General features: G+C 37.5%; 2 protein-coding genes across 2 annotated transcripts in view; one reads left to right on the top strand and one right to left on the bottom strand.

Annotated features, from left to right (window-relative positions):
- The window catches only part of CUNH4orf17 (chromosome unknown C4orf17 homolog), a 335,194-nt gene that overhangs the window by 246,754 nt on the left and 61,526 nt on the right, over positions 1–26,914 (bottom strand). The gene's annotated exons all lie outside the window — the stretch shown is intronic.
- LOC116630283 (alcohol dehydrogenase 6-like) lies at positions 1,878–26,767 on the top strand. The gene is given in 15 exon segments (XM_032401114.1): positions 1,878–1,962; positions 1,965–1,985; positions 3,279–3,366; positions 3,484–3,703; positions 3,811–4,044; positions 5,181–5,284; positions 6,714–6,853; positions 10,546–10,569; positions 10,572–10,632; positions 10,734–10,950; positions 12,071–12,331; positions 13,562–13,595; positions 13,598–13,693; positions 25,944–26,082; positions 26,743–26,767. Coding segments are annotated over 15 exon segments (1,749 nt in total).

Below are 26,914 nucleotides of genomic sequence, written 5' to 3'. Positions count from 1 at the left end.
ATACTTTATTCTGCTTCCTCTAGTCTATTATTCCCTCTAGTGTATTTTTACTTTCAGTTATTGAGTTCTTCATCCCTGATTGGCCCTTTTTAAATTTTTCTTTATTTTCTATCTCTTTGTTAAGGGTTTCACAGAGATCCTCTACTCTTTTTTCAAGTCCAGTGAGTATCTTTATGACCATTACTTTAAATTCTGTATCAGGCATATTACTTATCTCTATTTCATTTAGCTCTCTTATGATTTTGTCCTGTTCTTTCATTTAGGACATACTCTTCTGTCTCCTCATTTTGTCTAATTCTCTGTATGTTTCTAAGTTAGAAAAGCCAGCTATGTCTCCTGCTCTTGAAAGTAGTGGCCTTATGAAGAAGAGGTCTTAGAGTACTCTGCAGTGTAATGTTCCCTATTAACCAGAACCTGACACTTCAGGGATGTCTCTGTGTGTTGTGTGCACCTTACTGTTGTGGTTGAGATGTTTGCTTTCAGTCCAGTCATTTGAATGGCTCTCATTGCCTATTGTGTGCAGGATTTTGGTCCCTGTCGTTGTTAAGGTGTTAGTCTGGGGCCACCCGGGCCTGAGTTGGGTCAGGCCAGATGTTTGCCAGAACTGTGGTCACACCAAACTATAGGGCACTCTCCTTGAGTTGTCCCCTGACTTTCATTGGCGGTCTGGGCTTGCAGTCAGACCAGATGTCTGCTCCCAGACCACTACTGGGGCTGCAGTCAAACTGCTGTATTTGGTTATTTTCCCCTCTCCCCAGGGCAGGAATCACTTTGGAGTAGTGTTCACCCCTGCAGGGGCTGCTTGCACACTGCCACACTTAGGTGATGCGTTGGACAGACTCCAGTTGAATGGGGTAGGTTGGATGGAGTGGATCCACAGAATAGGGGTGCCAGGTGCACAGTGTTAACAAGCTAGGTGGAGAGTGTTTGCACTGGTTCTCGCAGGTGTCTGCATATATAGACTGGGGGGGTAGGGTGAGAAATGGTGCCTGCCACCTTTTGTTCTTGGAAAAGTCTCCTAAAGATCCCTGCCCCTCCTGGGCATAAACTGAGATTAGTAAATAAATTTTCCCATATACCCCAGGTATTTTTCATATTTCTGCTTCTATGCTGTATCCCAACAGGATTAAGTGTTATGCTGCATCTTTAAGGGCAGGGACTCAAGTTTCCTATCACCCTCTGGCTCTTCCAAAGCCAAGCAAGCTGATTTTTAAAGTTCCTAGTGTTAACCCCCACTGACAGTAAAAACTCACAAAGTTAAGCACCCCTGGTTTTCAAAGCCAAATGTTATGGGGATTCTTCTTCCAAGTGCAGGTCCCCCCTACCTGGGGTGCTGGGTGGAGTCTGCTCCTCTCCCTTCTCCATGCTTGTGGTGTCCCTCCCTTTTGTGGTTTATCTCACTGGTTTGTTTCCTGACCATGTCTCCACCCTTTCTACCACTTTCAACTAGCTATGGAGACTCTTCTGCTAGTCCTCAGGTGTTTTCTGGGTTATATACACTAATGTGGGTATTATCCAGGGACATCTGTAGGTCAAGGTGAGCTTAGGGTCCTCCACCATCTTCCCCAGAAACTCACAGAGCCGTTCTTGGCAAAGAGCTAGAAAATACCTCAGTGGTGCTTGTGATGTTACAGAGGCCTTGGGAAAATTATAAAGACAGAGACAAACTAAGTGTTTTGGTCCTTTTTCTGAAATAGCTATACTAATGGACATAATCATAACATGTCAAATGTATAGCCCAGGCTTTAAAGAATATATTCTACCTCTAGCCCAGGAAATACTGCACTTTTCTGAAGGATCCAATTTTATGAAGGCATTTTATCTTCAATCATTTAATCACCATTCAGATTCTGTCTTCTGGGTTCTGTGGTTCTAATATGCACATCCTGAAAAGTGAAAAGATAATAGCTTTTCCTGTGATTTTGGGCCATAGGGGAGATGGAGTCATACAGAGTACTGGAGAAGTGTAACCAATGTGAAACCAGGTAGGCAACTGGGCAAGATATGGTGTCAACCCAGTAAGTTCTCCCTTCCTAACACTCCCTGACATTTCCCTCAAACCACGATAGAAAGAGCCAAACTCATCACATATTGACTAAAAATTTAAATGCATTCACACACTAGATATAAAAAATAAGCAGACTAATATTCAGGATCTTCTCACTTTGTATTTGACTAAAAGGGCCCATAGAAAAGAATTTTTCTCCAATCATTTCCATAGAGATTATGTCTAGTTTAATTGTCCCAAATTGAACTAAAAATTACAAATATTTACAACATACTAAAAGTATGTATGATTAAGAGCTTTTTTTCTACACCCACACACACCACACACTCACACCCATACATACACATAATTCTTTAAGTTGCCTAAAGCATCATCTATAATAAAGTTTCCTCCAGAATTTGTAGTTACTTCTGCATTGGATACAATTAATATTTCAAACACTTTTCAAGCTGCTTTACAATATCACATATTATTCTAACAACAAACATATGTCATAGATATTCCCATTTTGTGTATGAGAAAAATAGAAGCTTCAGCAAATTAATTACATTGGTCACTTGATTTAGCTACTTAATGGCATGGCTAGTATTAAAATACAGGCTGCCTTTTCTCAAATTCTGGGCTCTTTATAATACCTCATAATGAGTATTAATTCTAGCATTAACACTAGAGTATTCATTCTTTCAACAACTATTTATTAAGCACAACTAGAAGCAATGCTCTACTAGACTCCTGGGATAGAACACTAACCCAAACAGACAAGCCTCATACCACAGATACTGGTGTCATTCTGAGACTTAGCTAGCTCTCTATTACATTTGAACCTCAGTATTATTAGAGACAAATCTTCAATTTTTATTTTGTATTCTGAAGGTCCATTTGCATTAGCATTGATTTGTTTCCATTCCAAAGTGAAATGATAATTAACTTCAAAAAATAATTACTATCATTACAAGAAAATGGTAACATTTATTATAAATAATTTCCTATCGGGCGCCTGGGTGGCTCAGTCGTTGAGCGTCTGCCTTTGGCTCAGGTCATGATCCCAGGGTCTTGGGATCGAGCCCCACATCAGGCTCCCTGCTCCGAGGGAAGCCTGCTTCTCCCTCTCCCACTTCCCCCTGCTTGTGTTCCCTCTCTTGCTCTCTCTGTCAAATAAATAAATAAAATCTTAAAAAATAATAATAATTTCCTATCAATAAATACAGTGTTTATGGCATTCAATGCCTCCCCCAACCCAGTAATCACTTTCTTGTTCTTCTTTTCTTAGAAGATAAAGTCTTAATGTTCCTTCTTCCAGAGTACAGAGAATGAGGCTCCAGGTTGCTCCATAAGGGCAATTTATGCTTGAAGAAAAAGTTAGTTCTGATTTCTCTGACCTCTTTTCACCCAATTTGCTTTCATTGGTACAGGTATTGACCAGGAGCTAAAATCTTTTATTTCTCTGCTTATCACTTTACATATCTGTGAAACAGCAGTTTTTCTCCCACTGGATTAATGTTAGATGGAACCAGCAGATTTACTTGCAGAGGAAGGAAGATTTATCATCTTTATGGTACTAGCACATTCACTGAATATACAGTCATGCGTGAAATTGCAGTGGGGAAAATTGATGCTACTGTTCCCATGAATAAAGGCTGTATCATAAGCAGTGAGGTGCCTAAAGGCTTTGGAGCTATGTTTAACACTGCAAAGGTTCAAATGTACTTTTGTGTTGTTTTTCAGTGACTCCAACTACATTCTGGGAGCAATACTGTCAGAGTGCTTCTTAACTAATAGAGGTTTATCTTCTGAATTTGAAGGTCACCCTTAGTCCCATCTGCACTATCTTTGGACTTAGAGGAATTGGCTCAGCCATTGTCATCCACGCAAGGGTGGACATCAATGAGGGGAAATTTCCCTGGGAAAGACCATTAGGGGTCACTGATTGTCTCAACCCTTAGAACCTCAAGAAGCCCATCCAGCAGGTGGTGGTGGAAATGACAGGCTTTGGTGTATACTTTGCCTCTGAGGCCACTGGAATCACTGGTACTATGGTATGTGGTCTTAGGGCGCAGTAAGAGGGAGCTGCCTGTCAATATAGGAGTATACATTAAATTAACTTTATGAAGACATGAAATTACTATAGTTTTTAACTAGTATTTTTGAGCACATATTATGTGCCTTGCATGGTGTCAAGATATTTACATACTCTATCCCATTTAGTCTTAACATCATTTTACAAGTTAAATACTAACATCCTCATTTTATTTTATTTTTTTTTAAGATTTTATTTATTTATTTGACAGAGAGAGAGACACAGCGAGAGAGGGAACACAAACAGGAGGGATGGGAGTGGGAGAAGCAGGCTTCCTGCAGAGCAGGGAGCCCAATGCGGGGCTCGATCCCAGGACCCTGGGATCATGACCTGAGCTGAAATCAAGAGTCGGACGCTCAACCAAGTGAGCCACCCAGGCATCCCTAATGTGTTCATGTTTACGTGTTGAGTGTGAGGTATCTATAGGACATTCAAATAGGAGATGAATAAGTAAGTCTAAAGCTTAGGGACAAGTTTATCCATAGATACAGATTGTGACAGTCATCTCCAAAAAGGTAGTGGTTCAATCTATAAAAAGAAAGGTAAGACAACATAGGAAGAGGATTTATAGTAAGTACAGGGGTGGGCTGAAATGAGAACCCCTAAATACTACCTTGCCACCAACAACTTTTCTAACCTTAGTCTGCCAGTGACCACCACCCTTTGATGAATTACCGCAAAATAGTCTCTATCCCCTGCTCCATAACTTAGCCCTCTACCCTAAAACTGATTATCTCCCATACCTAGGATCACATACAACTTCCACAATGCAAATGCCATCCTCATGCTGAAACAGCCACGGACAACTGCATTCATGATAATATCAAAAATATGACCTCTACCCCCTTGTTGTATAGCATTATATAATTATAGTTAGTATTGTAAAAATAACTTGAATATAGAAACTGATACCACAAGAAAAGTTGAATTGGTATTTAGAAGCTACATACAGCATATATTTAAGCAATGATTTTTTTTTTTTTTTTGGCTTGAGTGTAGAACTGAACTAAACCTTCTAATAATCATTAATATAGGAATTTTCCATCTCCTCGGCCTAAGGAGTTTCCCTTTCTGCCCCCATATTCTATTTCCCAGGTTATTAGGTGCAGAGCAGCCATACTCTGGAAGTCTGGTGTACAATTTTCCATCGAGGAGATAGAAGTGGCCCCACCAAAGGCAAAGGAAGTTCGCATAAAGATAAAAAAAAAAAAATTCATATTTCCAGACCAAAAATCAAAGCTGTTCACTGTAAGTTATACATACTTTTCACAATGCTCAACTCAGAAAGAAAATTACATACTCTGCTATTTCATTTCCATCAGTCTTTTAATCCAGCCAGACAAAAGATTAAGGAGATATAGCATAGGCTATATGCCCAAAGGATACTTATTTACAACTGTAACACTAATTACTAATTAAAAGAAGTTTCTACCCATAAACAATATTTTATGACTAATACAACTATAAAGCCCCCCTGTGAAATAAATTAAGGCTTCAATTATAATAGGAGACATCCCTTGCTTTTCTGTGCTCCAATTCTTTCATTTCTATAATTGGTCTTTCTTCTCCACACTCTTACCCACAAGCTTCAGTGAAGGACGAGACCTCTGATGTACACTACAGTTTTACAGCTGTCTTTTCTGAACCCATGTAAGTCTTAAATCATCATTTTGATTCTGAAATTAGCTAATGAAAACCACTGAATTGCTTTAAACAAATTATTATTGGTCCCTGTCTACAATTAAAGTTAAGAAATAAATGCATTAATATTAATGCAGTGTATCAAACTCGTAAAAAGTTTTAAAAGATTAACAATTCCTCTCTTCCCCTATGATGCTCTGCCCTGTTTCTTAAATTCCACATATCAGTGAGATCATATAATAATTGTCTCTCTGACTGACTTATTTCACTTAGCGTAATACCCTCTAGTTCCATCCATGTCATTGCAAATGGCAAGATTTCATTTTTTGATGGCTGCATAATATTCCATTGTGTATATATATATACCACATCTTCTTTATCCATACATCTGTCAATGGACATCCAGGCTCTTTCCATAGTTTGGTTATTGTGGACATTGCTGCTATAAACATTGGGGTGCACGTGCCCCTTCGGATCACTACATTTCTATCTTTGGGGTAAATACCCAGTAGTGCAATTGCTGGGTCATAGGGTAGCTCTATTTTCAACTTCTTGAAGAACCTCCATTCCATTTTCCAGAGTGGCTGCACCAGCCTGCATTCCCACCAATAGTGTAAGAGAGTTCCCCTTTTTCCACATCCTCGCCAACATCTGTCGTTTCCTGGCTTGTTCATTTTAGCCATTCTGACTGGTGCGAGGTAGTATCTCATTGTGGTTTTGATTTTTATTTCCCTGATTTTGATTTGGAGGGGAGGGGGAGTGGGAGGATGGGGTAACTGGATGATGGACATTGGGAAGGATATGTGTTGTAATGAGCACTGGGTATTATATAAGATTGATGAATCACAGACCTGTACCCCTGAAACAAATAATACATTATGTTAATTAATTGAATTTAAATAAAAAAACATAAAAAGGATTAACAGTTCTGAAACACCTTTATTTAAGACAGAGAAAACCATGTTACTCTTTGCCTTCCATACAAACTGTGGCCATGGGGCTCTGTGGTTCAGAGATGAAAACGTTGGAGAATAAAACCTATCACTACCATTATCCTATCATTATGGGCCATGAAGCAGCTGGAATAGTTGAGAGTGTGGGAGAAGGAGTGAGCACATTGAAAACAGGTATGAATTAGCACCTGGAGCTAGGAAATTGCAGCAACTTGGAATCCACATCAGGAAGATGTGGTATGTATATATATACACACACAATGGAATATTATGCAGCCATCAAAAAGAATGAAATCTTGCCATTTGCAACGATGTGGATGGAACTGGAGGGTATTGTGCTGAGTGAAATAAGTCAATCAGAGAAAGACATGTATCATATGACCTCACTGATATGACGAATTCTTAATCTCAGGAAACAAACTGAGAGTTGCTGGAGTGGTGGGGGGTGGGAGGATGGGGTGGCTGGGTGATAGACATTGGGGAGGGTATGTGCTATGGTGAGTGCTGTGAATTGTGCAAGACTGTTGAATCACAGACCTGTACCTCTGAAACAAATACTACACTATATGTTAAAAAAAAGAAAGAAAGAAAAAGAAGAAGAAGAAGAAGATAGCAGGAGGGGAAGAATGAAGGGGAGGAAATCGGAGGGGGAGACGAACCATGAGAGACTATGGACTCTGAAAAACAAACTGAGGGTTCTAGAGGGGAGGGGGTGGGGGGATGGGTTAGCCCGGTGATGGGTATTTAAAGAGGGCACATACTGCATGGGGCACTGGGTGTTATACGCAAACAATGAATCATGGAACACTACATCAAAAACTAATGATATAATGTATGGTGATTAACATAACATAATAAAAATAAATAAATAAATAATACCAAAAAAAAAGCATCTCTTAAATGTTAAGATCAAATGAAACAAAAGGTAAAAAGCTGCCCATTTCTTAGGAAAGGAGGGATAGTTATTTATAAGTTACACAAAAATACTAAATGTATCTTTGCATTCCTATTTTGATATTAATAAAAACAAGGAATAGAATGCACTAAAACTGAACCTGAAAGAAAGTACAAATGAGGCAAAAATTTATAAAAAAGGAAACTGAGGAAAACTGTTGAAAATTATTAAAATGAAGCATATAATAAACAGCTGAACATACTAGTGGAACCAAATAGGGAAGGAGTCCAGAACTAGATCAAATACATAGAGAAATTTGGGCGCTTGGGTGCCTCAGTCGTTAGGCGTCTGCCTTCGGCTCAGGTCATGATTCCAGGGTCGTGGGATCGAGCCCTGCCCTCCACCCCCCCAACCCCCCCAACCCCGGTCCGGGCTCTCTGCTCAGCGGGGAGCCTGCTTCTCCTTCCTCTCCCTCTCCCTCTGTGCTCTCTCTCTCAAATAAATAAATGGAGTCTTTAAAAAAAAGAAAAAAATACCATGAGAGAACATTGTATTACCTCAGGGAAAGGAAGGAAATTTTAATCAACACAAAAATCTGGAAGATATGAAATAATACACAGATTAAGTTAACACCATAAAAAGTTTTTAAAATTTTGTTTATAAAAAATACCCCCCAAATCAACAACAAATATGACAATGGGTAAACTCCCCTAATATATGAAGAATTCTTTGAAAGCAATTTGATAAAAACAGCCCAGTAGAAAAATGGTCAAAGGAAATACACATTTCCTTTGGAGAAAATATATACACGTGAAAAGATGCCTAACCTCAAACATACTGTATAAAAATTTATAAAATACAATGGGCACTGGGTATTATATAAGACTGATGAATCACAGGCCTGTACCTCTGAAACCAATAATACATTACATGTTAATTAATTGAATTTAAATAAAAAATGTTTTAAAATAAAATACAATGGGAAAACACTGTTTATCTAACAGAAAAGCAAAGATTTAAAAGTTTGATAACATATAGGGCTGACAGAGTACAGGCAAATAGCTACCTCAAACCTTATTATATGGAAAGTAAAGTTGTACAACTCTGAATTTGGCAATATATAACATCATTTAAATGCATACATTTTGGATCCAATACTCCCAATTCTAGAAAGTTATTCCATAGATCTATACTCATGTATTAGCTTTCTATTGCTGATATAAAAAAAAAAATCACCACAAATGTAGCAGCTTAAAGCAGAACAACTTTATTATCTCACAGTTTCTGTGGGTCCAAAGTCTGGGTGTGGTTGACGGAGTTCTCTGCTTACGGTTTCACAAGGCTGAAATCAAGGTGTTGATCAGCTGGGTTCTCATCTGGAGATTCTGGAGAAAAATCCACTTCCAAGCTCATTCAAGTTGTTGCCAGTATCCAATTCCTTGAGGTTGTACAATGAGGTCCTCAACCTCAGCCGACCAGCTGTCAGTTAGGGCCGCCGTCAGCTGCTTGAAGCTTGCTCACATTCCTTCTCAGGTGGCCCTTTTGCCCACCTTCAGTCTCAAGGCAGCACTGGCATATCAAATCCTTCTCATGCTTGCAACCACTTTGTCTTCTTCTGCTGATTCTCCTCTTGTCTCCTTTCAAGGGCTTATGTGATTATTTTGTTCCACCTAAATAATCCAGAATAATCTCCCTACTTTCATGTCAAATGGTCAATAAACTTAATTACAACTGCAAATCCCCCTTTTCCCTGTAACATATTCACTGGCATGGTAACACATTCAGTTTCTAGGGATTAGAATGGGACATCTTGGCAGGGGGCACATTTTTAAAATTCTGCCTACCACAGCTCACGTGTGCACAAAAAATTCATTCCATTGTTATTTTTCATGACTGCGGGGCGGGGGCAACTATTAAACAAAACTATTAAACAAAAATCACTAAAATGAGAAATCTCCAAGATCTATTGTTAAGTAAAAAAGTAAGACCTACAAAGAAAGTAAACACTATCTTAGCCTTTATATTTTGAAATGGGTTATATCTCTGAAAGATACCACTGATAAGAATGTAAACTACACTTTTGCGTAAGTTTAAATGTTTTACCATATGTATGTGTACTTTTTAAAAACTAAAAGTAAATTTAAAAATCCCAAATCCTATAAGGGTTTTTAACTAAAAACATGAAACAGGGGCGCCTGGGTGGCTCAGTCGGTTAAGCGTCTGCCTTCGGCTCAGGTCATGATCCCAGGATCCTGGGATCAGTCCTGGGATCGAGCCCCACATCGGGGCTCTCTGCTCAGCGGGGAGTCTGCTTCTCCCTCTCCCTTTGCCTGCCACCCCTCCACCCCCGCTTATGCAGGTTCTCTCTCTCTCTGAGAGAGAATAAATAAAATCTTTAAAAAAAAAAACATGAAACAAATTTCTCTACAATAATAGACAATGGGTCAGTCAGTAAGTCCATCACAAGCAAGTTATTCTAATCTTTTTCTTATACTTTGCACATTACTAGAGAAACCTGCCTGCCTTTGGTCTCATCGCCAAGAAGAAAGGATTGATATAAAACACAGAGGAGAGCAAACAGACACTCTTTGCTGCCTGATAAAGAAGCTTATTCTATGAGCATGTGGTATCCATACTATTTTACATCTAATCCCTCACAGCAGAAGTTGTGTAGGAAATATAAAATGCGACTTGGCTCAATGGCTATATAACAAAATCATTTGGCTTCAAGAGGAATTTACAGGAAGGCAAGCTCCTTGAGATTCAGTTGCTGAGCCCAGGGCTAGACACAGATGCTGAAGACATCCTCACTTTTCATAAGTAGTTGATATTTTCCACAAAATCAAGCACCATTAAATGTGGAAATAATTCTCAGTTGTCATATTTTCTTGGGTGTCTTGTTGAAGTCCTGAAAGCCAGCTATCTCTTTACTTTGAAAAATAATAACCTAATAAACACTTTTGCTCTTTAGGAGATAAAGTTATCACACTCTTTCTACTGCATGTGGAGAATGTGCCTCTTGCCTTAATCCTGGGGACAATCTTTGTATACAAATCAAGTAAGGTTTTACTAATATTTTCTTTTTGAAACATTCAATTTCCTTAGAAGGAATCTAAGCTTTCTAATTCGAAATAAAAATTGGGGGGTTTTTTGTCTATGACAATCGGAATCTAGCCTGATGTCTGATGGTACCAGTAGGTTTACCTTCAAGGGAAAACCAGTGTATCACTTTGCAAATACAAGCACCTTCTCTGAATACACAGTGATAAAAGAAATCTCGGTTTCCAAGACTGATGCAGTTGCACTTCTGGAGAAAGTATGCCTAGTTAGCTGTGGTTTGTCCACTGGGTATGGTGCTGCAATCCATACTGCCAAGGTGAGGAGCATTTAATACCCAGTATGAATGGAAATCTTGGGTCAATGGAGATGAAAATCCTCATGCATCTGGGCATGTCTGATCATACCACCTCAGGAAGAATCACAAACCTGCCTCTAAACAACCCTGAGTTCTTTACTGTCTAGTCATCCCATGCTCCCCTTCAATATCTTTCCCATTCCCTTTTGGTCAGTAGTAAGTAGCAAATCAAGTCTGGATGCCAGTCACAACTGGAGATATCAGGAATTCCTGGAAGTTAAACATAACACAGTTGGCAAAATCACTGTGTTCTTCCACATGCCAGTTCATTTTCTTTTTTTTATTCAACAAACATTTATGGAGCCATTCACTGCTCCAGGGGCTGACAGCAGCTAACAAAACTCACCGAGCTGCTATTCTGTTGTATAATGTATCAGGTGATAATCAAGTGTTCATAAAAATAAAAGGATAGTAAAAAAGACCAGGTGATGGAGGAGATGTTGCTATATAAGACCAATTGGTCAGGTAATCCCACTCTGATTGAGTGGGTTACTGTTAAACTATTGTTTCTGAGACATCCTCCAGCTACCTTCTTTAAATATCTATTGAATTGCAGTACTTTGTTTTCCCCCAAAGTCCGTTAATCCCAATCCTATATAGAGAAATAGGACAGAAGGGGTTCAATCTGAATTAGTCTCATTTTGGAACCCCCCCCAAAAAATAAGACTTTGCCTTCATAAGGCATTGACCTTGTAAGTGATGCAAAGTTTTCCAAAGGAAAAGAGAAAGTAAGGGCTGCAGGAAGATGAGGATGGTTTTTAAAAACTCAAAAATAACTGGAATCAAATAAATACTATGGTAATAAGTCTTAAGATTCGATGAAATTTCATTAAACTGCTTCTACTAATGTTAATTCCCAGAAATTAAAACTGTATTTACAGGTAGTTTTTTGCTCCTCTAGCAAAAAGTATTCCACATCTAGAAATACCCTCAGAAACCAAAACTCTCTAGTTACAATGAGTTTTATCTGAAAATGTCCTTTGCTTATATCTCATAGAAAGTATATACAGACTTGGGTCTTTCCAACTGAGTAAAGGCACATGTTTCCCTTTGCTTTTGTTTTCTGCCTTCATGTGCTCAGGTGACCCAGGGCTCCACCTGTGCGGTGTTTGGCCTTGGAGGGGTCGGCCTGTCTGTGATCATAGGCTGTAAAGCAGCGGGAGAGGCCAGGATCATTGGGGTGGACATCAACAAAGACAAATTTGAGAAGGCCAAAGAAGTCGGTGCCACTGAGTGCATCAACCCACAGGACTTCAAGAAACCCATCCAAGAAGTTTTATTTGATATGACAGGTACTGGTGTGGAATTTTGCTTTGAGGCCATCGGAAATCCAGAAACTGTGGTATGTGATTTTTCCAGAGGGAAAATAACCAATGCTTCTGTCAGTCATAAGCTTAGATTTTAATTGGATGAAAATTCTAAAATTCCCTCCACTTTTCCTCTAAATGATTTAATCTTCCTTGTGCCCCATGACATCCCAGCTAGTATCCTCTGTCCACTCCTACAAATCTATTCACCATTCCAAACACTGAACTCCCATACTGAGATTTCTTCTCCCACTGTTCCATCATGCCATTCCTTCAAATAAGAAGACAACCTCCAACAGACAGTACAGAAAAGCTTTGTAAAGAATTCTCACTGACTTATTTCATAAGCAACAACCTGGTAACTATAAATTCCAAGCCAAAAGATTTAAGCAAGATAAGGATAGTATTTGATCAATAACCTATAAAGGAATGAGCTTTGCACTTTGAGCAATCTTTCACAGTAGACCTAAGTAAGCTTCCAAAGAAAATATTAACCAATTTGATTAGATGGATTAACTTCAAAAATGAAGCAAGCAGTAGTTGTTTTTCCAGCTGAACATGGTTTATATAAGAATATAAATGGAGAGGGAGTTATTTCACAATCTGAGACTTGCTTTCTTTGGGGATTTGTAGAAATAATGTACTATTGGATTGCATGGCTCTATCTCTAGTTAGCTGTATGAAAACCCAGTAACTGTCTCTTTTAACCTGAGTGCTTTCCTCAGCTTACAAAATGTTTTCATTCTCCCTACAACATGAACTCCCTCGTGTGTAAAATGGTATAACCAAACCTTTCTCACAATCTTTCCCACAGACAGTCTTGTCTGAGAAGTAGCCTTTGAAAATAACTAATGGGAACATGTCTGTTTATAAAACTTCTGTTAATACAAGATGTTATACAACTACAAAGCTGTACTCCTCGATGTCTAAAAGAAAAAGTCAATCCTAACAAACCACATCCATGTCAGTAATGGCTCTCATAAAAATTAATACTATTGTTGTTGTTATTACCACCATGGGTGTGTTTAGTATTTTCATTTTTTTAATTTCCATTTATCGAGTCCTAAAGTGCCAGGTATTATACTAGGCAGCATGCAATGTCTTATTTATGTTTCAGCTAATCCTTGTAAGATAAATGTTATTTTCAAATGAGGTCAGGGAGCATCAGAAAAGATCACAGACCATTTAGCAGCTAATCTGAGATTAGGTCCAACGCTTAAGGACATCTTTTAACCCTTGCATTGTCTTGCATTGCTTTCCAACAGCAAGCTGCCCTGGCCTCCTGCAATGAGAGCCATGGGTCTGTGTGATTGTTGGGCTCTTGGCAGGTGTCCAACTCAACATCAGTGGCTTGTTGTTCCTCTCAGGACGTTCTTTGAAGGGAACTGTTTTTGGAGGTATGGATGAAGCAGGGAAAAGTGGAAATGCATGAGGTTTTAGAGGTGGTAAATAGAGAAATGTGTCATAAATGCTTAAGAAGGAACATCAAACAAGAACTTTAGATTACAGTTTTTGTTTCAACACATAAATATCCAAGATAAGGAGATGGATATTAGATGTATACAGTTACTTATTTTTAAATTTTATTTTATTTAAATTTACAGTTACTTCTTGGTAAGCTTTTTATTGATTCGTAAAGAAACAGGTGTCCAAAGTTTAATGCAAATTATAAGTTGAAAAGAAAAGGCAATACTGTTATCAATAACTATACTTCAATTGAGTTATATATCTGCCAAGTGGATTCTTTGAAAAATATACTGAATCACTGTTCAACTAATGTTAAGTCTTGTCTGAGACAACTGAGTTTTCATTGTATCAACTCAAAGATATGAAACATAATGGATTCGTGAGTGAAAAGAAATACTACTGATAAAAAGCAAATGAGAATTATTTCCAGAAAAAATTTTTTTCATAGAATCCTTTGATTTTCCATTTTTTAAACCTGTCTTAGAACTTGCATTTTAATAGGCTTTAGAAGAGTGGTTTATTGAGAAAGTTAAGAAACTAGAAAACTAAATAAATCTGCTTAGGATTCTGGGCTCATAAGTAAGTAATCTACTATTTAAGAAGAAATGTATTTATCCAGAGATTTTGAACAACCTGAATTTTGGGGCAAAAGAGATAAGGATTAGGAACTATATGAATTATTTGACTAGTGAGCTATCTGTGGTCTCCAAATTAGCTATAGCAGAGCAGTGTATTGTTACAGACACTAGGAGTCTTACCCAATTCATTTATGAAGAGTAGATAAATGGCAGGGCCAGCAAAAACAAATACATAAATAATCCAGTTTATAATTTTCAGTTCTTCCATTTGGGATAATTGGATACAACCACCGCTTTTTCCCTCTATTATACATGATAATTATTGATTCCAAACACACATACTCAGCTAACTCTTGCAAAATAAGATCACAAATATTTTAAATAATTCTCATAAACTATTTCACTGGCCACTTAAGCATTCATATAACAATTATTATATGAATCCTACCTTCCACAGACAGTATAATCCTCTGGGTCAATAGTTTTCAAATAATGACAATATTTAAGAAAGGCAGGATACAAGATGGCAGTATAGGGAGATCCTAAACTCATCTCCTCCCACAGACACACCAAATCTACAGCCACACACGCATCACTTCCCTCTGAAAAAGATCTAAAAACTGAAAACTAGATGAAATGCTCTATACAACAAAGGATAAAAGGATCATATTGCAATGGGGAGAAGAGGCAGAGACATGGTCTTGCAAAACCCCACCCCTGGTGCAGTGATACACAATAAGGATGGATCTCAGCAGACAGGCGCATGTCCCTGAAGAACAAAGGGTTGGTGCCCCACAGTAGGCACCCTGGCCCCTGGGATTTGCACAAGGATGAGATAAGCCCCCAGAATGTCTGGCTTGGAAAACCAACCAGGGCTGACATTAGGTGGGGGGGCACTAAGTGCTATAGGGAACTGAGATTCCCTCCTTAGAAGGCTCATGTATGATCTTGCTCACCCCAAGACCCAGTGAAAAATCAACAGTTTGAAAAGTGCCTAAACTATATATGAGGGAGATTCATTTGCTAATCTGGGGTCATCAGCAGGAAGGGCAGGGGCCAGTTGAGAAGCTTCCCAGTGATGGAGGCACTGGCCGATGCCATTGTTGTACTCTCCACAAAACTCCTAGCATAGGTGAGCAAGCTTGGATATGACACACTCTCATGGCACTTACTGAGGCCAGAGGGCACAAGTGATTGTAGTGCTTCCCTGTTCCTGCGCTGGGGCAGGAAATCATGAATGGAGTTCTCCTGGTACCCAGCTAAAGTCTGTGAGCATGGGCGGTTACGACACTCCCCTGCCCCTGACTGAGGCTGGCAAGCACAAGCAGTCCAGCATTTTCCTGCTTCCAGCCTAAAGGCTGCATGCAGAAAGACAAGGCACTCTCCTGCTGGCACTGCTGAGGCCCACAGATACATGGAGTCAAGACATTTTCCCACTGCTTCTCTGAAACCAGTGAGCATGCCCCGCCCCTTACACTCCACCTGGCTATAACCAGTAAGCACAAACAATCAAAAACAAGGGATTCTCCTTGATCACCTAGTCTTTGTGGACAAGAAGGATAGCATTCCAGAGCTCTACAAAAATGTAACAATCAGAAATACAGTTCTTGGCAAACTACCACCCCTAGGGCACTGCACAGACAATAGACTGAAACACAACCCCAGTCCTCCTGTGAAAAAAGCCTATTTATTTAACCTGGTACTCTAGCCTGAGGGATAGGCTTCAGGTTTCTCTTACATCTAGAGGCTAAGGAGGCACTCTCAGGAAATATAAGCAGAAAGATATCATCCTTCTGTACCTCCCTGGCATTGATACAGCTCAAAAAGATTTCCCAGAAAGGAGCTTATACACTCATCTAAAGCCCTGATTCTTGCAAATGTCACCTACAGTACACCTCTGGACCTCTTGGGCTGGAGGCCACAGAGATTATAATTGCAGCTCCACTCATCTATAGATATTTGCATACTTTAAAAGGTGTTGCCTGAGAGTCTGGCTTCCAATCAGCCTGAAATTAGTGCTAATGAAATTCCTCCTGTTGGGTCACTGACCGGCTTGGTACACCCTCAACAACGGGGGCACATCAAGAATAAATGAACTGTGTATATTTTGCATTTAATTCCGTTTGAAATTGTTCTATAAATAACTTGGACTATCAAAAAAAAAAAAAAAAGAATAAGTCAAGTAGTTTAGACAACCACAATGGTTTGAAAAATAAAAAAGAGCTAGGGAAAGGTTGAACAAGAAGGATCATCACCTAAACAAGGCCATTCCTTCAACAATGAGAGGGGCAGCTGTTTCACCTAATATACAGGAACACAGAGAGTCAAGAAAAAGGAGAACACAGAAATATGTTCCAAACAAAAGAGCAAGACCAAACCTCAGAAAAAGACCCTAATAAGGATAGGTAATCTACCTAATGAAGAATCAAAGAAATGGTCAAGAAGATGATCACCAAACTCAAAAGAAGAATGGGTAAATGCAATGAGAACTTCAACAAAAAAATAAGAAACCTAAATACCAAACAGAAGTCACATAAGTACCAAACAGAGCTTAAGAATACAATAACTGAATTGAAAAACAAACTACAGGGGTTCAACAGCAGACAGGATGAGTTAGAAGAATGGATCAGTGAGCTGAAAGATAAAGCAATGTAAGTCATCCAGACAGAGCAGCAAAAAGAAAAGGGAAATTTTGCAAAATATAGGTAACTTAAGGGACCTCTAGGATAACATTTACATTATAAGGGCCCAGAATATGGAGAAAGAAAGGGCAGAAAATTTATTTGAAGAAATAATGGTTGAAAATTTCTCCAACCTAGGGAAAGAGACAGATATCCAGATCCCAGAAGCCCAGAGAATTCTAAATAAGATTAACTCAGAGAAATCCACACTAAGACACATTATAATTAAAATGTCAAAAGTTAAAGAGAGAAACTTAAAAGCAGCAAGAGAAAAACAAATTGTTATATATGAGAAAAACCCCGTAAGTCTATTAGCAGATTTCTCAGCAAAAACTTGCAAACCAGAAGGGTGTAGCATGACTTATTCAAAGTACTGAAAGGAAAAAGCTTCCAGCCAAGAATACTCTACATGGCAAGGATATCATTTAGATGTGAAGAATGGAGAAAGAGTTTTCCAGACAAGCAAAAGCTAAAGGAGCTCATCACTATTAAACCAGCCATGCTGTTGCATTTCTATACATTAACAATAAGACAGAAGAAAGAGAAATTAAGGAATCGATCCCATTTACAATACACCGAAAACCATAAGATACCTAGGAATAAACCTAACCAAAGAGGTAAAGGATCTGTACTCCAAAAACTACAGAACACTTATGAAAGAAATTGAGGAAGACACAAAGAAATGGAAAAACATTCCATGCTCATGGATTGGAAGAATAAACATTGTTAAAATGTCTATGCTACCTACAGCAATCTATACATTCAATGCAATCCTATCAAAATACCATCAACATTTTTCAGAGCTGGAACAAACCAGCCTAAAATTTGTATGGAACCAGAAAAGACCCCAAATACCAGAGGAATGTTGAAAAAGAAAACCAAAGCTGGTGGCATCACATTTCGGACTTTAGGCCCTATTACAAAAAGCTGTCATCAACAAGACAGTATGGTACTGGCACAAAAACAGACACATAGATCAATGGAACAGAATAGAGACCCCAGAAATGGACCTTCAACTCTATGGTCAACTAATCTTCGACAAAGCAGGAAAGAATATCCAATGAAAAAAGGATAGTCTCTTCAATAAATGGTGCTGAGGAAATTGGAGCCACATGTAGAAGACCATTTTCTTATACAGTACACAAAGATAAACTCAAAATGGATAAAAGACCTTATTGTGAGATAGGAATTCATCAAAATCCTAGAGGAAAACACAGGCAGCAACCTCTTTGACCTCAGCCACAGCAATTTCTTCCTAGACACATCTCCAAAGGCAAGGGAAACAAAAGCAAAAATTAACTATTGGGACTTCATCAAGATAAAAAGCTTCTGAACAGCCAAGGAAACAGTCAACAAAACTAAAAGGTAACCTACAGAATGGGAGAAGATATTTGCAAATGACATATCAGATAAAGGGCTAGTATCCAAGATTTATAATGAACTTATCAAACTCAACACCCAAAAAACAAATAATCCAGTCAAGAAAAGGGCAGAAGACATGAACAGACACTTCTCCAAAGAAGACATACAAATGGCCAACAGACACCTGAAAAAGTGCTCAACATCACTAGGCATCAGGGAAATATAAAACCACAATGAGAAACCACCTCATACCAGTCAAAATGGCTAAAATTAACAAGACAGGAAACAACAGATGTTGGCAAGGAAGCAGAGAAAGGGGAACCCTCCTATACTGTTGGTGGGAATGCAAGCTGGTACAGCCACTCAAGAAAACAGTGTGGAGATTCCTCAAGAAGTTAAAAATAGAGCTCCCCTATGACCCAGCAATTGCACTACTAGGTATTTACCCCAGCGATACTAATGTAGTAATCCAAAGGGGCACATGCACCCCAATGTTCATAGCAGCAATGTCCACAATAGCCAAACTATGGAAAGAGCCTAGATGTCTATTGACAGATGAATGGATAAAGAAGAATGGATAAAGAATATAATGGAATATTACTCAGCCATCAGAAAGGATGAATACTTACCATTTACATCGACGTGGATAGAACTGGAGGGTATTATGATGAGGGAAATAAGTCAATCAGAGAAAGACAATTATCATATGGTTTCACTCATATGTGGAATGTAAGAAACAGGGAGGGAAAACTGAATGGGAAGTCATCAGAGAAGGAAAAAAACCATGAGAGACTCTTAACTGTAGGAAACAAACTGGGAGGGTTGCTGGAGGGGAGGTGGGGAAGGGATGGGTAATTGGGTGATGGGCATTAAGGAGGGCAGTTAATGTGATGAGCACCAGGTGTTATACACAACTGATAAATTATTGAACACTATACCTGAAACTAATGATGTACTTTAAGTTGGCTAATTGAATTTAAATAAAAATAAATAAATAAAATAAACCAGCCATGCAAGTAATATTAAAGGGACATCTTTAAGTTGAAATGAAATGGCACTAATTAATAAAAATAAATAAATAAAATAAACCAGCCATGCAAGAAATATTAAAGGGACTTCTTTAAGCTGAAATGAAATGGCACTAATTGATAACAAGAAAACATACATAAGTAAAAACCTCACTGGAAAAAATAAATATATAGTACAGGTAGTAGATTAATCACTTATAAAGTTACTAAGGAAGTTAAAAGAGAAAAGGAGTAAAATTAACTAAAACTACAATAATTAGTTAAGGGATGAATAAAATAAAAAGATGTAAAAAGTGACATCAAAAACATAAAATGTGAGGGGGATAGTAATAATGTAGTTTGGAATGTGCTCAAATGTAAGTTGATATCAACTTAGACTATTATATACATAGGATGATATATGTGAACCTCAGTAAACAAAAAGCAAAAACTTATAATACACAAAAGAAAATGAGAAAGGAATCTAAACATAACACTGTAAAAAGTCATCAACCACAGGGAGAGAGAAAGAGAAGAACAGAGGGCAAATACAAAAACAGTCAGAAAACAATTTTTAAAATGGCATGAAGTACATCCCTACTTTAAATATAAATGGATTAGGGGCACCTGGGTAGCTCAGTCATTGAGCGTCTGCCTTCGGCTCAGGTCATGATCCCAGGGCCCTGGGATCGAGCCCCACATTAGGCTCCCTGCTCAGCAGGAAGCCTCCTTCTCCCTCTCCCACTCTTCCTGCTTGTGTTCCCTCTCTCACTGTCTCTCTCTTTCTGTCAAATAAATAAATAAAATCTTTAAAAAATAAATAAATAAAATAAAATAAATAAATATAAATGGATTAAATTCTCCAATCAAAAGACATGGAGTGATTGAAGGGATATAAAAGAAAAAGAAAAACATAAATCTATATGTACCACCTAGAAGAGACTCACTTCAAAGGTAAGAACATACAAAAGAAAGTAAAGGGATAGAAAAGATATTCCACGCATAAGAAGAAAGCTGGTGTAGCTATATTTATAGCAGATAAAACAGAGTTTAAAACAAAGACTGTAACAAATGACAAAGAAGGACACTACATAATGATAAAGTGGTAAATCGACGAAGGAGATATTAACATTTATAAATATATATGCACCTAACATAGGAGCAAGAAAATATGTAAAGCAAATATTGACAAACTTAAAGGGAGAACTGACAGCAATACAATAATAAGTAGGGGATGTTAATACCCCACTTACATCAATTGATTATCCAGACAGAAAATCAATAAAGAAACATTGGCCTTAAGTAACACATTAAGCCCGATGGAGTTGATAGAGAACATTCCATCCAAATCAACAAAATACACATTCTTCTCAAGTACAAGTGGAACATGCTCCAGGATAGATGGTACATTAGGCCACAAGACAACTCAAGAAGACTGAAATCATATCAAGCATTTTTCCAACCACAATGGTATGAAACTGGAAATCAATTACAAAAAGAAAACTGGAAAAACTACAAAAATGTAAAGATGAAACAGTATGTTACTGAACAATTATTGGGTCATATTAGAAATCAAAGGAGAAATCAAAAATACCTAGAGATAAATGAAAACAGAAATACAATATACTAAAATCTAAAAAATATGCAGCAAAAATTCTAAGAGGAGAGTTCATAGCAATACAGACCAACTTCAAGAAACAAAAAAACTCAAACAATTAACTTTATATCGAAGGGAACTAAAAAAGAAGAACAGAGCCCAAAATTAGTAAAAGGAGTTAAATAATAAAGATAAGAAAGGAAAGAAATGAAATAGAGACAAAAAATATAGGAAAAATCGGTTGGGCATCCAACTCTTGATTTCAGCTCAGGTCATGATCTCAGGGTCGTGGGATCGAGTGCAGCATCAGGCTCCATGCTCAGTGGGGAGTCTGCTTGAGATTCTCCCTCTCCCTCTCCTTCTGCCCCTGCCCCTGCTCCTGCTCTCTCTCTAAAATAAATAAATAAACTTTTTTTAAAAAAGAAAAAAAATCAATGAAACTAAGAGCTGGTTCTTTGAAAAGATAAACAAAACTGATAAACCTTTACTAAACTCACCAAGAAAAAAGAGGTAGGGCCCAAATAACTAAAATCAGAAATGAAAAAGGAGAAGTGATACCACTGAAATACAAAGAATCACAAGAGACTACTATGAACAATTATACACAAATTGGACAACCTAAAAGAAATGGATAAATTCCTAGAAATTTACAATCTTCCAAAACTGAATCATGAAAAAATAGAAAATCTGAATAGAATGACTACTAGAAAGGAGACTGAATCAGTAATTAACCTCCCAACAAACAAAAGTCCAGGACCAGATAACTTCACTGGTGAATTCTAACATTTAAAGAAGAATTAATACTTAAGCTTCTCAAACTCTTTCAAAAAAAATGAAAACAATAGAAAGCTTCCAAACTCATTTTACAAGGCCAGCATTACTCTCATACCAAAACCAGGCCAGGACACCACAAAAAAATTACAAGTCCATATCTCCAATGACCACAGCTGTGAAAATCCTCTACAAAATATTAGCAAACTGAAACAATGATACAATAAAAGGACCACACAACATGATCAAGTGGGATTTATTCCAGGAATGCAAGGATAGTTCAATATCTGCAAATCAACTGATATGATACACCCTATTAACAAAATGAAGGATAAAAATTACATAATCATTTCAATAGATGCAGAGAAAGCATTCTACAAAATTCAATATCCATGCATGATGAAAAACTCTCAACAAAGTAAATATAAAGGGAATGTATCTCAACATAATAAAGACTAATATGACAAAGCCAGAGCTACTATCATATTCAAAAATGGAAAGTTATAAGTTATTCTTCTAAAATCAGGAACAAGACCAGGATGCCCACTATCCCCACTTTTATTTAATATAGTATTGGAAGACTTAGCCACAATTTGGCAATCCAAATTGGAAAGGAAGAAGCTAAACTGTCACTATCTGCAGATGACATGATGCTAAATACAGGAAATTCTAAGGATTCCACCAAAAAAACTGTTAGAACTAATAATTAATTCAGTAAAGTTACAGGATACAAAATTAACATACAAAAATCTGTGTTTCCATACACTAATAATGAACTATCAAAAAGAGAAATCAAGAAACAATCACATTTACAATTACATCAAAAAGAATAAAATACCTAGCAGTAAATTTAACCAAAGAGGTAAAAGATTTGTACACTGAAAACTATAAAACACTGATGAAATAAATTGAAGAAGACACAAATTAATGGTAAGATAATCCATGTTGATGGATGAAAAAAGTAGTATTATTAAAATGTCCATAGTACCCAAAGCAATCTATAGATTCAATGCAATCATTATCAAAATTCCAATGGTATTTTTCACAGAACCAGAACAAATAATCCTAAAATTTGCATGAAACCATAAAAGATCCCAAATAGCTAAAACAATCTTTTTTTTTTTTAAGATTTTATTTATTTGACAGAGAGAGACACAGCGAGAGAGAGAACACAAGCAGGGGGAGTGGGAGAGGGAGAAGCAGGCTTCCCGCTGAGCAGGGAGCCCGATGCGGGGCTCAATCCCAGTACCCTAGGATCATGACCTGAGCCAAAAGCAGACGCTTAATGACTGAGCCACGCAGGCACCCCAGCTAAAACAATCTTAAGAAAGAACAAAGTCAGAAATATCACACTCCTTAATTTCAAGCTATATTAAAAAGCTATAGTAATCGAAAAAGTATGGTATAGGCATAAAAACAGACACATAGATCAATGGAACAAAACAGAGTGTCCAAAAAATAAACCCATGCTCATATGGTCAATTAATTTAGGACAAAGGAGACAAGAATATGCAATAGAGAAAGAACAGTGTCTTCAATAAATGGTGTTGGAAACACTGGACAGCTACATGTAAAAAATAAAACTGGACCATTATCTTATATCATATATAAAAAAAATTCAAAATGGATTAAAGACTTGAATATAAGACCCAAAACCACAAAACTCCTAGAAGAAAACATAGGCGGTAAACTCCTTGACACTTGACATCATAGTGTTTTGTTTTATTTTATTTTATTTTTTGGATCTGACTCCAAAGACAAAAGAAACAAACGCAAAAATAAACACATGGGACTACATCAAACTAAATAGTATCTGCACAGCAAAGGAAACCATCAACAAAATGAAAAGGCAACCTACTGAATAGGAGAAAATATTTGCAAATCATATATCTGATAAAGGGTTAATATCAAAATATATAAAGAACTTATACACCTCAACAACAAAAAAATCAAACAATTCCATTCAAAAAAATGGGCAGAGGATCTACATACACATTTTTTCCAAAGGAGACAAACAGCTGGCCAACAGGCACATGAAAAGATGCTCAACATCACTCATCATCAGAGAAATGCAAATCAAAACCACAATGAGATACTAGCTCATACCAGTCAGAATGGCTAGTGTCAAAAAGACAAAAGTAACAAGTGTTCACAAGGATGTGGAAGAAAGGGAACCCTGTGGCACTGCTGGTGGGAATGTAAATTGGTACAGCCACTGTGGAGAACGGTATGGAGGTTCCTCAGAAATTAAAATAGACCTACCATATGATGCAGCAATTCCAGCAATGAAAACACTAATACAAAAAGATATAGACACACTTAGATTCATTGCAGCATTATTTACAATAGCTGAGATGTGGAAACAACGTAAGGTTCTGTCGGTGGATGAATGCATAAAGATGTGGTATATACATACAATAAAACGCTGTTCAGCCAAAAAAAAAAAAAGAATGAAATTTTGATATTTTCATTATCATTTATAGACCTTGTGGCTATTTTGCTAAGTGAAATAAGTCAGAGAGAAAAAAACAAATACCATATGACAAATGAAACAAACAAAACAAAACCCAGACTCACAGATACAGAGAACAGATCTGTGGTTGTTGGAGGGAAGGGAGGTTGGGGGTGCAAAATGGGTAAAGGGGATTAGGAAGTACAAACTCCCAGTTATAAAATGAATAAGTCACGGTGATATATTGCATAGCATGGGGAATACAGTCAATAATAGTGTATTAACTTTGTAAGGTGGCACATAGTAACTAGACTTGTGATAACCATTTCACAACGTATACAAATGTCAAATCACTGTTGTACAACTGCAACCAATATCATATGTCAATTTTACCTCAAAAAATTTAGAAAGTGGGAGTGACGGTGTTGGCCAAGAGGCTAAACTTCCTACAATGTACACAATGAAGAACTTTCCCCATCCAAAATGCCATGCCATTATTGAGAAACACTGCCTCACCTAGTGTATAGTCCTGGACCCTTTCTTAAAAAACAACTGGAAGTATTTCTCATATATATATGAAAATGCTTTATAGATCACCAAGCAAAAGATAATAACTAAGAATAGATCTTCAAAGTTGTCTTCACAAGAAAAAAAGAATTTGTAACTGTGTATGGTGATGGATGTTTACTAGCTTAGTAGTGATCATTTCACAGTATATACAGGCATCAAATCATTATGTTATACACCCAAAACTAATATGTTATATGTTAATTATATCTCAACTTTTTAAAAAGATAAAAAACAAATAGAAAAATACACTAGCCATTCGTGTCATGACATAGAGCAGTAGTTAGAACTGATTACATATAACGGAAGCCAACTTAACAGAAAAAAAAGTTTTAGGTAGTTTTGAGAGTAAGCAGGAAGGTTAGAGAACCCGGCCCAGGATGGAACCAAGAAAAGTAAGCAACTGCCAAGACCCTGTCACAGGATAAGCTGCTTATAACACCCCTGCTTCCCTGCACAATTACACTACACTCACCCTTTCCAGGAACGAGCAGGCCATCAAATTCTGGGTCATGACCCACCAGGCATGTTACTCAGCACAATGCTAAATATAAGGATAGTATAAATGCTAAATATAAGGATAGTATTTCTTGAAAATCATGAGAATAGAGAAAAGAGAACACCAAGCTTACGTTACCTTAGCTGACCCCCTTTCCCTGTGTAATTCTTACTTCCATAAAGTACACCTCATTTTTACCTTGCTTTGTACAAATTCTTTTTCTAAAAGCTGTGACTAGAATCACTGCCATGATGAAAGTTTTTCTCTTAAGATATCTGGCTTTTTCAGGAAGCTGCAGATCAAAACACACACAACTTCTGAATTGCTTCCTTTCATAGTTCCCTAGACTTTGGTCTTTGTTATACATTAGATATGGATTTACAGCTCCCCAAACAGTACAACCTGACACCAAGAACATCTAAGATGAGATCCATGTTCTACTTGCTTTGAGTAAATTCTCCTCTGTAGTATCAGAGGTCTCCTTAAAGAGAAAAGCCTTCTATACAAGGTATATGGTTGGGACAGTCACTCTCAGGATAACTGAGACAATTAATGGGAAATTCTTTGATTTCCTCAAAGCCAGCACCTCCAGCAGTTACCTTATATGGCCTTTCTTGTACAGTGAGTCTCATATATAAAATCTGTTGTTTATCTGTGTATTTCCAAGCTGGAAAAGCAGAGAGAGCGCCTCTAAACTGGTTTCTGATTATATGGCAAAGAAGTTTAATCTAGATCCACTAATTATCCATACTCTGAATCTGGATAAAATCAATGAAGCAATTGAATTAATGAAAACCGGAAAATGGCAAGTTGCTCACATAATTTTTATGTCTGAGTGTTTGGGAACAAGAAAAAGGAGTGTGGGGGCTGGGGGAGGCAGTAAACAGGAAGTAATGGCTGGAATTTAAGGTTTCAGGAATTTGTAAAACATTTCTTTCCCCTCTATATCTTATTTTATTCCCAGTTTATAAAAGATGTAAGCCTGAAAATACTTAAGTGTTCACCTACCCTTGCCAATAGCGTTTAATTTACAATCTGGCGGGTTTCTTCTTTTTACATGGCACATTAACTGATGAGGTTTAGCTCATAAAATTTTAGGAAGTTCAAGTTCATAGTTTATAAAGAGGCCACTGTTGTTTTTGTTTCATATCAAAGGGGAAATTATCTTAAGAACTCCAAATTCTGATGTCTATCTTTGGCCCACAAACCAGATACCAGTGTAAATAAATCACCAGTCATAAATTGGACACTGGCATTCCCCACAAGGGAGTAAGTCTGCTTACATATTCTTTACCCTTGGCGCTTCATGCCATTTTGAAAAATCTCACAACTGATTTAATCTGCCTATTTTTACCTGACCTGAGGAAGGGGAATCTAACTTACTTGTCTACAAAGTAAAAAAACTGAAATCCAAAACAAATGTTGTTTTAGAAACATTGCAACTTTTCTCTTTTTTTTTTTTCAGTATCCGCTGTATCCTGCTACCTTAAGTACAATGTGATATATGCAAGATCTGCAGCTTATTTCACCAACTAAATTGTGTTCTGTATCATTTTCGTGGTCTAGAAGAATTATCTACACAATGCTGTTTCTATTTTCTTGCCTCCGAGACACTCAGCAGTATGCTCATATCTGGA

This window comes from Phoca vitulina, unplaced genomic scaffold, assembly GCF_004348235.1.
Source record: "Phoca vitulina isolate PV1807 unplaced genomic scaffold, GSC_HSeal_1.0 scaffold3, whole genome shotgun sequence".
In the NCBI taxonomy this organism is placed as follows: Eukaryota; Metazoa; Chordata; class Mammalia; order Carnivora; family Phocidae; genus Phoca; species Phoca vitulina.
This window is presented reverse-complemented; position numbering and strand designations above follow the sequence as displayed.